General features: G+C 40.5%; 1 protein-coding gene across 1 annotated transcript in view; it reads right to left on the reverse strand.

The window, feature by feature from the left end:
• The window catches only part of LOC140477344 (zinc finger SWIM domain-containing protein 6), a 189,713-nt gene that overhangs the window by 23,607 nt on the left and 151,118 nt on the right, over positions 1-14,988 (reverse strand). Inside the window, exons 9-10 of the mRNA XM_072571040.1 lie at positions 8,457-8,717; positions 6,569-6,704 (exon numbers count right to left, since the gene is read on the reverse strand). Coding sequence (XP_072427141.1) covers positions 6,569-6,704; positions 8,457-8,717 — 397 coding nt within the window. The remainder of the gene's footprint in view (positions 1-6,568; positions 6,705-8,456; positions 8,718-14,988) is intronic.

Genomic DNA, 14,988 nt, shown 5'->3' on the forward strand with positions numbered 1-14,988 from the left:
ATCCTTCAAAATTAAAGGGTTTTTTAAAAAATGACTATTTCCACAACTACAATTCAGCAACATTTTTATTAAAATAATAAAACACAACAATTCTAGTTTAAATCTAACCGGATGTTGCAAGAATATCAGACAAGATCGCAACAGAGTAGAAAGCTCTGTCCATACATTTTTTTTCCCCCTTCTTCATCCTCGGCGGCCAGCGGGCCCAATGCAGAGCGGGGCTGGGGGACAGCAGGCCCAATGCAGAGCGGGGCTGGGGGACAGCGGGCCTAAGGCAGAGTGGGGCTGGTGGTTGGGAGCCAGTCAGACAACATGGAAGCCCTTCCAGAAAAGGCCGCAATGTCCATCTTTTTAGCTTTACTTCTTATTTTCCTAACTTTATCAGTAATGTCATGTAATGTTTTGCTTTATTTTCTCTATTTTTTGTACTAAGATTTATACCTAGGTACTTTGCATCTAAGATGGCGTTATGTTGGCAACATTGTACACTTTTCACTGTACTCCTGTTGTTTTGTAATTAAAGTACATGGGACAGCAAACCCAATTCTAAATTCTAAATCACTACAGATCTAGCAATCAGTGAACTTTACATAACAGCACCAGTTTAGGTGATCAAATATTTGAGTATTTCCTGTTTTTTAAAAAAAGCACTGGTAGACATCAAATCACATATCTTTTTTTAAACAATAAGTGCCTATCCCTTAAACCTTTCCTTAAAGGCGACAGGTTTTTCTTTTAAAAATGCTCAGGATTCATGACAAACATAAAATACAAGTACCACATAACAGGTATTATGGTGTACTTATATTCATTGAATTGTCACAATTCTCAACAAATGTAAAACATCTATATGCTTAAAGATGAGAGAATGCATAATCTATATATAACAATTATTTTCAAGCTTGATGGTTAGATCACACTTTATCTCCTCTCAGGGAATACAGCTCAGGTCTCTCACTATACCTCAATACACATGTCCCAAATATCACTCTGGACTGTGACAAGGGAATGTATTCCTTTTACAATGTGACTGCAGCCTTTAACAAGGTTGACTACACTATCCAACTCAAAAACCTCCCAATCCTCAATTGACTGGGTGGGACTGCCTCACCTGGTTCCATTCTTATATCTCTAATCACCATAACAGGTTCTCAGATTGTCACTTTTGGTGTTCATCAAGTACCGATCCCTGTGCCCCACTCCTGTGCAGTGCTGATCAATGTTGTTATTCAAAAACTTATCAGACACTGTGTGTTATATTGATTATAGGCATTGTTGATTTTTACAGTCAAGGACAAGAATTGATTATTGGCTACCTGCAAGCTAAATAACAGGAAGATCAGAACCATTACCTTTGACTATACTACGAACTCATTTCGTGACCACAGACATATTCATTCTTTTTGGCAATTCTCAGAGGTTAAATCAGGCTGTTGCAGCCTAGGTGCTGTATTTGAGCTTATATTCATTGAATATAATCAGTGGCATCACCTATACAAGTACCTATTCTCATGTCCATAACATTGCTCAACTTTGCAGCTGGCTCAGCTTGTGTGCTGCAGAAATACTTATCCATGTCTTTAATATCTCTATACATTGACTGATGCAGATACGGCCGGCCAAAACATAATATCATATCATTCAAAGCTCTGCTGTTCATACCTTAACTTGCATTAATTCCTGTTCATCCACTACATCATGTCCAGTGACGTGAACTGCCTTGCAGGTAGCCAATAATCAACTTTAAAATTCTTGCCCTTGCTTACATACCTCTCAAAACTTTTCTCTTTAAAAAATGCCTAAAAGCAAAGCCTTGTCCAGGCTTTTGATCAGTTATTCTAATATCTCCTTCAATGCCTCATCAATCATCCTCTTATGAAGTGCTTTGGTGCCTTTTCATGTCAAAAAGTGGTGCATAAGCAAGCTGTTGCTGAACTTTCCAAAGGTTTGAGAGGTGGCCAAAACTCAACTGAATATCCCATATGACACCTGACCAGTGTTCTGTACATTTGGAGCAGCACCCCTTTAACATAAGCAGTGTAACATGAAGCTAAAGTCTAACATTCTTTGAGACTTTTTAGAACATTTACAGTACAAAAGAAAGTTCATTCAGCCCATCACATCTTTTGCTGCCTTTCTGAAGGAACCCATTCATCTAATGCCACTTTCAATCCCCTGCATATATGTTTTCTTCTCACAACGATCCAATTCTCTTTTGAGTACCTGTGTTGACCCTGCATTTACCACTCAGGCAGTATATTTCAGATCATAACCATTTGCTTCATTTAAAAAAAAATGCACACCACAGTCTCCTTTCTCAATTACAGTCACATCTATGCCCACATCTTTATGACCCATCCACCAGTGGAACAGCATTTCTTAACTACTCTGTCCAGACCCCTCAGGATTTTGTGAACAGTCCCAAAATCTCCAATTTTACTAAGTCACAGAGGCTCCTCATCCCTGGAATCACTTCCATGAATCTTTTCTGCACTCTTTAAAACAGATATTTTTACTAAAATATAGTGGCTGGAACTGGACACAGAATTCCAGATGAAGTTGAGCTAGTTATTGCACATATCAGGAAGAGCAGGGGTCCTAACACTGACTCCTGGATAACTCCAGTTCGAAAAACTACTGCTACTTCCGGTCACTGAGTCAATTCCATATTCAGGCTGCTGCTGTTCCTTTTATACCATGAATTACATCTTTATCAAATGCCTTCTAGAAGTCCATGTACACCACATCAACAGCATTATCCTCACTAACTCTTTCCAGCTCATCAAAATACTTTAGTTAATTAAAGGCAGTTTCCCTCAAATTCATCCTGGTTTTCCTGCATATGCCGATGTGACTATTACTTTTGTTCTGAAACAGTTTCTCAGAGCATCTCCACCGCCAAGGTTAACAGTTTGGTCCGTAATTGCTGGATTTATCTTATCTTAACATCCTTTACTGAACAGTGGAATGACATTTTCAAATACAGACAACCTATCCTATAGCCCATTTTACAATTCTCAACTCTTCAAGCAGGAGAACCTCCTTCTCCTGTATGATTTGGATGGCATCTTCCTTGATCAAGGCAAGCGCAAAATATTAAACACATAATCAAGCAGTACGTACACAACAATTACTTGCTAACTGATACTCAGTTTGGGTTCTGTTTGGGCCATTCAGCTCCATAACTCATTAGAACAGTGATACAAACATGGACAAAAGAGCTGAACTTGAGAGGAAGTGAGGATAAGTGTCCTTGACACCAAAACAGTATTTGACAGTGTGGCATCATGGAGCACCAGCCAAACTGGAGACAATGGGAATCAGGGAAAACCTTTCAACTAACTGGAGTCATACCCAGCAGTTGGGGAAGAGGAGAGGGACCAGTCATCTCAGTCCCAGGAAATCTCTGCACAAGTTCCTCAGGGGAGTATCTATGACCCAACCATCTTCAGCTGGTTCAATGACCTTCCCTGTATCATACAGGTCAGAAGTGGGGATTTCATGGATGTGCGGCACCTATTGCAGCTAAAAGATACTCAAGCGGTCTGTGTCCTAAACGCAGCAGCACTTGGACAACATTCAGGCCAAAAAGTTGATAAATGGCAAGTAACATTCGTGTCCTTGTATGGCACTTCATGGAATCACAAAATCCCTACAATGTAGAAATAGGCCATTAGGCCCAATGAGGCAAGAGTGAGTACTGCAGATGCTGGAGATTAGAGTCAAGAGTGTGGTGCTGGAAAAGCACAGGTCAGGCAACAGAGGAGCAGGAAAAGTGACGTTTCCTGCAATTTTCCTGCTCCTCAGATGCTGCCTGACCTGCTGAGCTTATCCAGCCCCAGGCATGACAGTAGGCCCAACAAGTCCACACTGACCCTCCGAACAGCATCCCACCCGGACCTATTCCCCTACCCCAATCACTCTACAATTCCCCTGACTAATGCACCTAGCTTACACATCCTTGAACACTTTGGGCAATTTAGCATGACCAATTCACCTAACCTGCACATCTTTGGACTGCAGGAGGAAACCAGAGCGCCCAGAGGAAACCCACACAGACACTGGGAGAATGTTGTGCGGAGTTTGCACAGTCAGTCACTGGAGGTTGGAATTGAACCTGGGTCCCTGGCACTGAGGCAGCAGTGCGAACCACTGAGCCACTGGACTTCTGTGACCATGTCCAACAAGAGAGAATCTAACTACTGATATTTCACTTTCAATGATATTTGCATCACTGAATCCCCACCATCAATAACCCAGGATCATAACCCAGCATCAACCTAAAACTGACCAAGAATACTGCAGTGAGTAACTCCATGAAGCCTGTCCACCATCAACAAGGGATAAGATAGGAGTTGCCAGCTGGGTGCAGCTCCAACAACACTCAAAAAGTTTGACACCATCCAAGAGAAGACTGCCCACTTCACCACCTTAAACATTACTGCCCCTTATATGTGAAGCAGTGTGTGCCATATACAAGATGCACTGCAGCAACGGACTCACCAACTTCCTCATCAACCCCTCCAAAACCTGGGACCTTTACCATAGAAGCTCAAAAGACAGCAAAAGCATGGGAACACCACAAACTGAGTTTCCCTCCAAGCCATACACCACCCTGACTCAAATATATCATTGTTCCTTCAATGTCATTAGGTCAAATCCTTGGACTGTCTTCCTAAGACCACAGCAGGGTGCAGTGGTTCAAGGCAGCTACTCATTACTAGCTCAAAAGCAATTCGGAATGTGGCAATAGACATTGACCTAGCCAGCAATATCCAAGTTCCATGAAACACTAAGAAAAACATTTCAAACATTCCACCTGCCTCCATGCATTAACCCTCCTCTTAATTCCCAACTCACCCCCTCAGCCTTTTATTACCCTTCTACTGTTGATGTGTCAAAGGTAACATCTAGATTCCTTTTTAGATCAAGTGCCACTTTATTTTTTAGAAATTTGATATTTTAGTTCCCCTCCTAAATTTCTACATTTGGCCTGACTCTCCATTGAATTATCCACCTGACGTCAGTCACTGGCACACTTCGTCTGCTTCGCTTTAACCTCTATCTCTGTCATCACAGCAATTTTAGATTTGATTAGACCCGAAAATCCTTTTGTCCATTCACCAGAACCACCACCTCCAACCCAAATCTCTCAGCTGCTTTGCTAACACAACAACGATGAATCAAACAGCTTTGGGTCAAATTCTTCGATGAAAAGCTTACATCCCGCACAGAGACTGCCAACATTTTTCCTGATGCAGCAAAGGGAAAATTGTAACCTTCCAAATCATAGGTGATGTAGTGGTGATATCACTGGACTAGTAACCTAGAACCTCAGACGAACACCCAGGGTACATGGTTTCAAATTGCAGCAGGACAGATGCTGAAATTTGAATTCAACAGAAAGATCCAATAGTGATCACTGTTGATTGTTATAAGAATCCATATGGTTTGTAAATATCCATTACGGAAAGAAATCTGCCATCCTTACCTGGTCTGGCCTACATGTAACTCCAGACATACAGTAACTCCAGTCTCCTAACTCCCACTCTTGGCAATTAGGGATGAGCAATAAATGCCAGAGATACCTTCACTCTTAAAATGAATAAAATATGCCATTCCATACTCAAAGCTACCTAAAATCAAGTGACAGTGACGCAATTTGATGGATATTATCCAGAAAACCCCAAAATTAACAGAGCAAAAGTCCAATTAGGTATCCATAAATTGTTAATTGTTTCATGCAACAAGAATTTGAATCTGTATTTAAATCAGAAAACAAAATGCATATGACTAAAAAAAAAGTTCTTTTTTCTTCTTCAAAAAGTACTTAATTTCTAGGCCTGCAATCGCAAAAAGAAATGATTGCCTGACTAAGAAAATTACAACACTTGTACACATCACTACTTTTATCCCCCCAAATTCAGGGCCACTGTAGTTTCTGTTCGAAATTAACCAAATTAATCAGATGACTGAATCAGCACCACATCTTGAACTTTTAAGGTGCAGACCCTCAAATAAGTAGTAGTAGTGGGAAAAACCTTCCTTTATATCCTGTTAAGCAGGTCACAGTGCAGGTGATTAACAATTTTTCACCACTACTGAGGAGCACAGTGAATATAAACAGTAATCAATTGTCTTTCAAGCAGAATGATAGGGAAAGCAGTTGGGAGTGGAGTAAGGGGGTCCAAACAAAGGCAATTGTTGTGATCATCACTATTCTAAAGGTCTAGATCAAAGCTGTAAAAGCATATTTATTATTCAGAGGCTTACTGAAAATGAGATTTCAGTCTATGAATAATTAAACAAGGTTTGTTTAAGGCCAGTTCGTGATTAAATACTTCTTGAAACTGCCACTCAAACATGGTCAGATTCCATAATAGCGGCATCAGTCCTGACAGGCAGACTGGATTTGAGAGATGCAAGTACAGCATTCTCTCTTTCCCTTACTGCAGCCATTTGCTGGACTGTGTCATGGACACATAAGCAGTTTAAAGGATCATTCAATTAATTAAGTCAATATGTCAGCACTGTTAAAAGTGATGCTGCAGCAATGGCCAATACTCACCGCATTGCTCTCAGTGCAATCTTGTATGCCAACTCAGCATCATGAGGTAGGAGAGACGTGAAGAGATACTTGGCAAAGGTGTGCATTGGGACACTCTCTCGGTAGATTATTTCACCCAGGCCGCTATAAGGCCCACCTGCACAGGAAAGCAAATATTCATCTCAACAACTTGCATTTGCTTCTGACTTGTTTATATGACTTGCATTAACCTCATGTGTGCTTACCTCTGCCATTTCTAGGACACAGTTCTATACATTAAAAAAAAAGTTAAATGCTTGACCCACCACTATAAAGTATTTCTCAAACAAACACTGGAGAGAAACTCAAGAAAGTAGCAAACATGACAGCTTGTTTATCCAAGGTTATGACTGGAAAATTGTTAGTAAACAACCAGGTATGATAGCAAGTACAAATAATTGCACTTTTATCAAACCAACCAAATCCCAATTTCAACTGACAAATACTTAGAGAGGGCAAGAGGATGATTCAAAAAGTGTCACTTTCCTGAAGTATAATATCCATTTCATACAAAATGAGCACTGTTGCTATTTTATTTAATTTAAATAGCTTCCACAGAGGAAAATTTATTCATACGCTGTTTCCATTTATTACAGGTAATATTCTAGAGCTTTGAGCTCAATCTAGGTCGATAGTCAAGTACTGTACAGTAGAACACTCAAACTTTCAGATGAGATGTTAAACCAGTGTTGCAGATGAAATATTTCAGGATCCCATGGCACTAATTAACACAAGAACAAAAAAGTGTTCTCCCATTGTTCAAGCCAAATATTTATCCCACAACATTATTTAATTGCGATCTGTGGAATCTTGCTGTGAACTAAATAGTTGCCATGTTTTTCACATTATCATAACATAAAATTGCAAAGCACTCAAGACTTCCAAAGGAAGTGAAAGGTGCTACGTTAATAAAATTTAATTTTCTCTAGTGCATGCCTCTAAGGTTAACATCAACATTTATCTACTCCAATTCTCCCACCCACCAGTTCAGAGACCATGCCATGCCTGAAGCAGCAGGGTGATCAGTTCCTATGCCTACTTCATAACACCTCCTCAGGACATAGTTCTGTACATTAAAAAGTTAAATGTTTGTTCCACCACTAAAATATTTTCTCTAAATTCCAGTTGCTGTTGAACTGGAGCCTGAACCATTTTAACTAGTTTCCTGACCATGAGCTCTTTGCTCCTCCAAGCTACAAGTCTTCAGTTATCTCATTTCCTGAGCATACCAGGCCCCAAATGCTTCCTTGGCACAGTCATAAATATGTCGCAGATGCACATGCCTGATGGCACAGAATGACATGTATATTTGAACATAAGCAGGTTACATTTAGAAAAGAAAAAGTGTGTTTTGAAACACTTAGAGAATTTTTGATCAAGTAAGGAACAGTAGATTAATTAAATGATTCAAGCTCCAGTTAAACAATGACTGGAATTTAAGGGAACGTATTGTGCAAATTGTTTATTATCTTCTGCACTAAAAATTCCTCTGAATAAACTCCCTTCTGAAAGAACTTTTGATGTGGTAAATTGAAAATAATTGAGAATGCAACAAATCAAATTACAAATTTAAAACCATTAATAAAATTACACAATCTTTCTCATGAGTAAAAGAATAGTAATCCATCCCACTACAATGTAATCAGTTAGTACTCTAAGTTCGTTCAACAATCAGAATATCCCATCATGCTACAAAGGGTAGATTTGCTTTTCCTTCCATTAATTACCCTGCATCACATGCCCAAACTAAATAAAAAATCCCCAAAAGATTATGCTGTATAGGGTCAAGGAACTTAGGAAAACAGTCAATAAAGATACAACAAAGCCTCCGCTATTATAATAAAGATGAAACTGACTAACGTTAAATTACCTTCTAACAGGAAGACTGCTTGTTTTCGGAAAATTTTCACCAGAATGTCATCTAATTCTATCTCTTGCAGCTTTGCAATCAGTTGCTCTTCATTGCGACAGACTTTCTCCTGGGCATACAAGCCATCGGGCATTATTCGTTGCTGACCCAATCCAATCAATGCTATTTCAACAGCTAGTGTTAAATAAGATTCCCCATCTTCCAGGAACTTGTGGGCTGGTAGATGCTGATACTCCAGCAGTTTCAACTGCCCCATCGTTTCTGAGAGAAATAAATCATGTGACTGCATTAGATTCATGGAATCAACTAACCTCCATTCAAAAATCCAACCACACCACGCTTCGAAATGGTAAACAAAACTACTGTATGGACCTAACCCCTACCTATGTTAAGCTGATTGATCACAGCCAAGATGACCAGAATTGTTGGCCTCAAAGTCCATGGTTTTATACCAAGCACAATTGAGGGAAACCAGCAATAAATGCTAATCAGATCACATTTTAAAAATATAACCATCATGTAAAATGAAATGGTGCTTTCTCAAAAAACAAGTTTTAGGATAATTGAGGCTCATTCAGCCAAACAAGTCTGCACATCACCTATAAGTTGTTTCAAAACCTGAAAGCAGCTCATTGAAGCAAAGGAAATAGTTAGTGGCTGATGGGAAAACAGCACAGAGAAGGAAAAAGGGTGGGGGAAGAATAGGTTTGTCAAATATTAAGCTTTTCTTAAAAATCCATATACCAAAACATTTGGCTTTCTGGCATTATTCAAAGTTGCGCATTTACATTTTATTCAAATATTGATTAACACTTTTGCCTGAAAAATATGGAGTGACAGTCTGCTTGTTTAGTCACGAACAAACTTCATCAGCTACTACCATGAAACAAGGAACGAAATAACTTTAGATCATTTATTAACAATCCCAGTTCATAGCGTGATTGAATAAAACTGACAATGAGAAAGCATTGTATAATCGGAGAACGGAATTGTCAAAGCATCTCTCTCCATGGGATATTCAAGCACAGGCTGGGCAGTCATTCAGATCTGAAAACCACTGTCAAATCAGGCTTAGTCATTTTTGGATCAGACCACTAGAGGGATCTCACCGGGTGAATAAAAAAAAATAAGCACACACTTCTGTCCAAGGAACTTATGACCCACTTGTCAAACTGTAACAAAATGTGCTTCACAGTATTCGATAGATCAGACCAATTCTCTGCCATCCCACATGCCACGCCCCCCCCAGGAGCTCTGAATGAAGTTAGCTCTTGCCAGTCCCAGACTTGTTTTAAGTAACTTCAAGGACTACACATGCAAACTATGTTTGAGACTTACACAGGCATTTAGCTCATTTTTTAAAAAACTGTTACCTAGTGCCAATCTCCTCCCTTTGCCCCACATAGCTGTACATTATTTCTGTACAAATAAATCACCCAAAGCCCTCGAATTCTCCAAATGAACCTGCCTTGACCACACTTTCAAACAGTGAATTCCATGCCCTAACTACTTGCTGTGCGAAGTTGTTTTTTTCCCCCCTCACATCACTCTTGGTTTGTTGCACATCACTTTAAAAACTTATGCCCTCTCATTTTTTGTTTTTATAAGCAGGAACAGCTTCTCCCTGTATAGTCTCTCCAGTCCACGCAAGTTTGAAAAACTCTCAAATCCCTGGTCAACCTTCGCTCCAAGGAGAACAGTACCAATTTCTTTAATCCACCCTCAACTGAGTTTTTTTTTATTCTTAGAATTATCTTTGTAAATCACTTGTGCTCTCTCCGACACATTCTCATCATTCCTTCAAAGTAGCACCCACAGCTTTACACAAATATGCCAGCTCAGGTCCAACAAGTGTCTTGTACAAGTCCAACATCACCCACATGTACAATAGGGTGAGCCATTTAATACCATGGTGAGGAGAAATGTCTTCACTAGAGAGTGGGGACTGTGGAATTCTCTGCCATAGAAAGTGGTTGTGTGGCAAAGCAGCCGAGGGCAAAACATCCAAATGCTTTCAAGGAATTAGATATAGCTTTTGGGACGAAAGCAATCTAAGGGTACAGGGAGAAAGCAGGAACAGGGTACTGAGCTTGGACAATCATCCAACATAACGAATGGCAAAGCTGGCTCAAAAAGGGCTGAATAATCTTCTCCTGCTCATACTTTATGCTATGTACTCCATAAACCCATTAATAAAGATGATAACATTGTATTAACTGCTCTCTCGACCAGTCCTGCTACCTTCAATAATCTGTGCACTTAGACAGGTCATTCTGCTATTGCATGCTATCCCGAATTGTATCCTCTATTTTATATCCTTTCAACGTACTTGTAACCAAAGTACAACACACTTTCGAGCAGTGAACCTCATCTGCCAACTACACTAACCCGTCAATGTCCTTTGGGAGCTCCACACCATTCTTCACAGTTCTTCCCAGTTAAGTGTCAGCTGCAAACTTTGAAATTGTCTACTTACAACAAAGATCAGATTATTAACATTGATCAGGAAAAGCAAGGGTCCTAATACACTATAAATCTTCTTATAGTCTGAGAAACATCCACTGACTATAAGATAGAGAAACAGAAATAGGCCATTCAGCCCATCTAGTCTGCTCTGCCATTCAAATCATGGCTGATATGTATCTCAACCCCATCCTCCTATCTTCTATGGGTAACCCTTGATCCACGCCCTTACTAATCGAGAATCAATCTCAAATACACTCAATGACTTGGCCTCCACAGCTTTCTGTGGCAATGAGTTCCACAGATTCAGCACCCTCTCTCTGGTTGAAGAAATTCCTCATCTCAGTTTTAAAAGGGTCATCCCTTCACCCTGAGGCTATGCCTTTGGACCTTAGACTCTCCTACTACTGCAAGCATCTTCTCCACATTCACTCGACCTTGGCCCCTCAGTATTCTGTAAGCTTCAGTCAGATCCCCCTATATCCTTCTAAACTCAATCAAGAACAGAAGGGTCACCCAACCTGAAATGTTAACTTTGATTTCTCTTCACAGATGCTGCCAGCAACTTTGTGGTTTTTGTTTGAAAGAACAGCCCCAGGGTCTTCAAATGCTCCTATGACAAGCTTTTCATCCCCAGAATCATTCTTGTAAACCTCCACCAGACCTCCTCCAATGTCAGCACATCCTTCCTTAGATATTTGCCCAAAACTGCTCGTCATGCTGCAAATATGGTCTGACCAGAGCTTTATACGGCCTCAGCAGTACATTTCTGCATATGCATTCTAGCCCTCTAGAAATGAATGCAATCACTGCATTTGCCTTCCCAACAGCCAACTAAACCTGCATGTCAACCTTAAGAGAATCCTGAAGTAGGACTTGTGCTTCAGATTTGCAAAGCCTTTCCAATTTCAAAAATAGTCCATGCCTTCAAAGTGCATAACCTCACACTTTGCCACACTGCATTTCAGCTGTCACTTCTGTGCCCACTCTCCTAGCTTGTCCAAATTCTTCTACAGCCTTTCCACTTGCTCAACATTACCTGCCCCTCCACTTGTAATTATCTGCAAACTTAGCAACAGTGAGTTCAGTTCCTTTGCCCAGATTGTTAACGTATGTAAGCAATCTAATATAATACTGTGAATCACTGTGGTGGAAACACTGACCCCTGGTGGTCCCACTTGCTACAGAGGTTGTTGTGACATCTCTGACAAGGTTGCTTAGAAAATATCTAGAGATAGCATTGCAGGAGCCATACTGCAACAAGTGTCTGTCACACTTCAGCTCAGAGCCTTAAAATGGTCGAGCTAGAGATCAAAGTGCAGACAACACAGTGCATCAGGAAGAGGTGGCATGAGCAAGTTGGATTGTAGAAAAGGTATGGCACAGAAAGAGGCAATTGTGTCTACACTAGACAAGAAAGAAAAATTTCTAAAATAAACTAGCTGTTCATTCTAAATCCACGTTCCAGGGACTGATCCATAGCATTTTAAATTCCACCAGCTCTTTGTTGGGGTTTGAATCCATGCCAGGTGAAAGTGAGGACTGCAGATGCTGGAGATCAGAGTCAGAGTCAAGATAAGTGGCGGAGGAAAAGCACAGTAGGAAACAATTTCCTGATGAAGGGCCTTTTCCCGAAACATTGATGTTCTTGCTTCTCAGATGCTGCCTGACCTGCTGTGCCTTTCCAGCACTGCTAATCTTGACTTTGAATCCATGCCAAAGCCTGTGCTTCTGGAGTACTTGTTCAATGAAATCGCCAATTCAAATTCCTCAATTTTTAGATTTTGTGGAGAATCTGTAAGTTTGTCTCTTCAAAGTTTAAAGAAAAAGCAAATGCTTTGGTTAATGACTCTGCTGTTTCTTTATCCCTCATAATTTCTCCTGTGTGATCACTGCTCCCAATGCACTATCCAAGTAGTCCCTCAGCCTCATGGATGTACCACAGTGATTATTCCAACCAATATTTCAGCTCAAGTTTCCATAACTGGAGGATGAACAAGTGGATTGTGGCATAATGTTACAGGAGGTGATTCAATGGGAGAAGTAGAAAGAAATGGGATTGTGGCAGGGAAATGTCCAGTTGTGAACAGGAGTTCTAAAAGCTGTGCTGCCTGCCCTGTGTCAGAGTTAAGGGCAGCTCCTCACTGCTGGAGAAAGATTTTGGAGGGGGAAAAGAATCCATTGTTATGTCCGATGTAGGAGCTGCAGGAGTTTGAAGATTTATTACAGCTCGAAAGTAACATTCTCTGGATTACTACCTGGGCCAAGCACAAATTGCTAGAGAGAAAAACAGATCAGGGGATTAGATGCATGGCGATAGCCAAGAGCTACAAGACAAGACTTGTTTCCTGGACCACGAATACTGGTACAGAGCAAACTGGAAACTGACACTAACTAAATTGGGCAGGAAACACTGCCCTGGCAAATTAAACAACTAGTTTAGTTAAGTCAGAAATCGGACTTTAAGTTAATAAGGAGACAGTGAGGTATGCAGATGCTGGAGATCACAGTTGAGTGTGTTGCTGGAAAAGCACAGGTCAGGCAGCATCAGAGGAGCAGGAAAATCAGTGTTAGGGCGCCGGCCCAAAACGTTGAGTTTCCTGCTCCTTGGTTGCTGGTTGACCTGCTATGCTTTTCCAGCAACACATTCTCAACCTTAAGTTAATAAGACAAGGGTGGAGAGGATTCAGATAGGAATAAATTCAAGCATCTGGTTAAGTTCTTAATCATAGAGTCAGAGTTATATAGCAAGGAAACAGCTTCCAGTCCAACTCAGCCAAGTTTCCCAAACTAAACTAGTCCTATATCCCTTGAAACCTTTCCTATTCATGTACCTGTTCAATTTTTAAAAAAATGTTGTAATTGTACCTGCATCCACTACTTTCTCTGGCAGTTCATTCCACATATGAGCCACCCGCTGCATGAAAAAGTTGCTCCTCATGTCCCTTTTAAATCTTTCCTCATGTTAAAAATATGACTTGCAGCTTTGTACTCCCCTACCTTGGGGAAAGACCTTGACTATTCACATTATCTATGCCCCTTATAATAAGCCTCTATAAAGTCACTGCTCCACCTCCCATGCTCCAAGGGGAAAAAGGTCCCGACTATATAGCCTCCCCTTAAAACTCAAACTTTCATTCCTGGCAACATCCTCAAATCTTTTCTGAACTCTCTCCACATTTAATGGTATGGTTCCTATAGCAGGGCTGCACACAATACTCCAGAAGATGCCTCACCAACATTTTACACAATGTGACATCCTCAATGGGCTGAGCAATGAAGACAGGAATGCCAAACAACTTCTTAAATTTAAACAAAGGACAAGTCTTGCATTAGCAGAGTCCTTGAATATTTTTGAGGCAGAAGTCGATAGATTATTGATAAAAGCAATGGGGTGAAAGATGATTGGGTTAGGGAATATGAAGTAATCAGATCAGTCATGATCTTATTGAATGATGGAGCAGTCTATTTGCTCATAGGTGATGACAGAAGGAATTATGCGGAGGAATAAGGAAACAGCAGAAGAATTAAACATATACGTTTGTTTAAAACTGTGAAGATAAACACAGAACAGGAATAGAGGGTTAAGTTGAGAGAGGTCGGATAGAGTAGCTTGCTTTTTGCCCCTCCTCTCCTCTCCACCCCCCCGCTACCGGAGCATAGGCGGTTAAGAGGTGACCTCAGAGGTTTACAAAATAAGGAGGGGTACAGATAAGATGAATGACAGGTGGCCTTTCCCCAGAGTGGGGGATTTCAAGACTAGGGGACTTTTGTTTTAAGCTGAAAGAAGATAGATTTTAAAAAGACATGGGGCATTTGTTTTTAAACACAACAGTGCGTGTGGAATAAACTTAGAGAGGTAGAGGTCGATGCAGGTGCAGTTACAATGAATAAAAGACATTTAGGTAAGTACATGAACAACAAAACTTTTGGAGGTATATGGACCAAGTGCAGACAGGCAGGACTGGTTTAGATTTTGATTATGGTCAGCATGAACTGGTTGGGCCAAAGGGTTTGGTTCGGTGTTGTACAACACTGATTAGATTTTATGGGGAATATGAAAGTGAGG

The sequence above is a fragment of the Chiloscyllium punctatum genome, chromosome 1 (genome assembly GCF_047496795.1).
Source record: "Chiloscyllium punctatum isolate Juve2018m chromosome 1, sChiPun1.3, whole genome shotgun sequence".
NCBI lineage: Eukaryota > Metazoa > Chordata > Chondrichthyes > Orectolobiformes > Hemiscylliidae > Chiloscyllium > Chiloscyllium punctatum.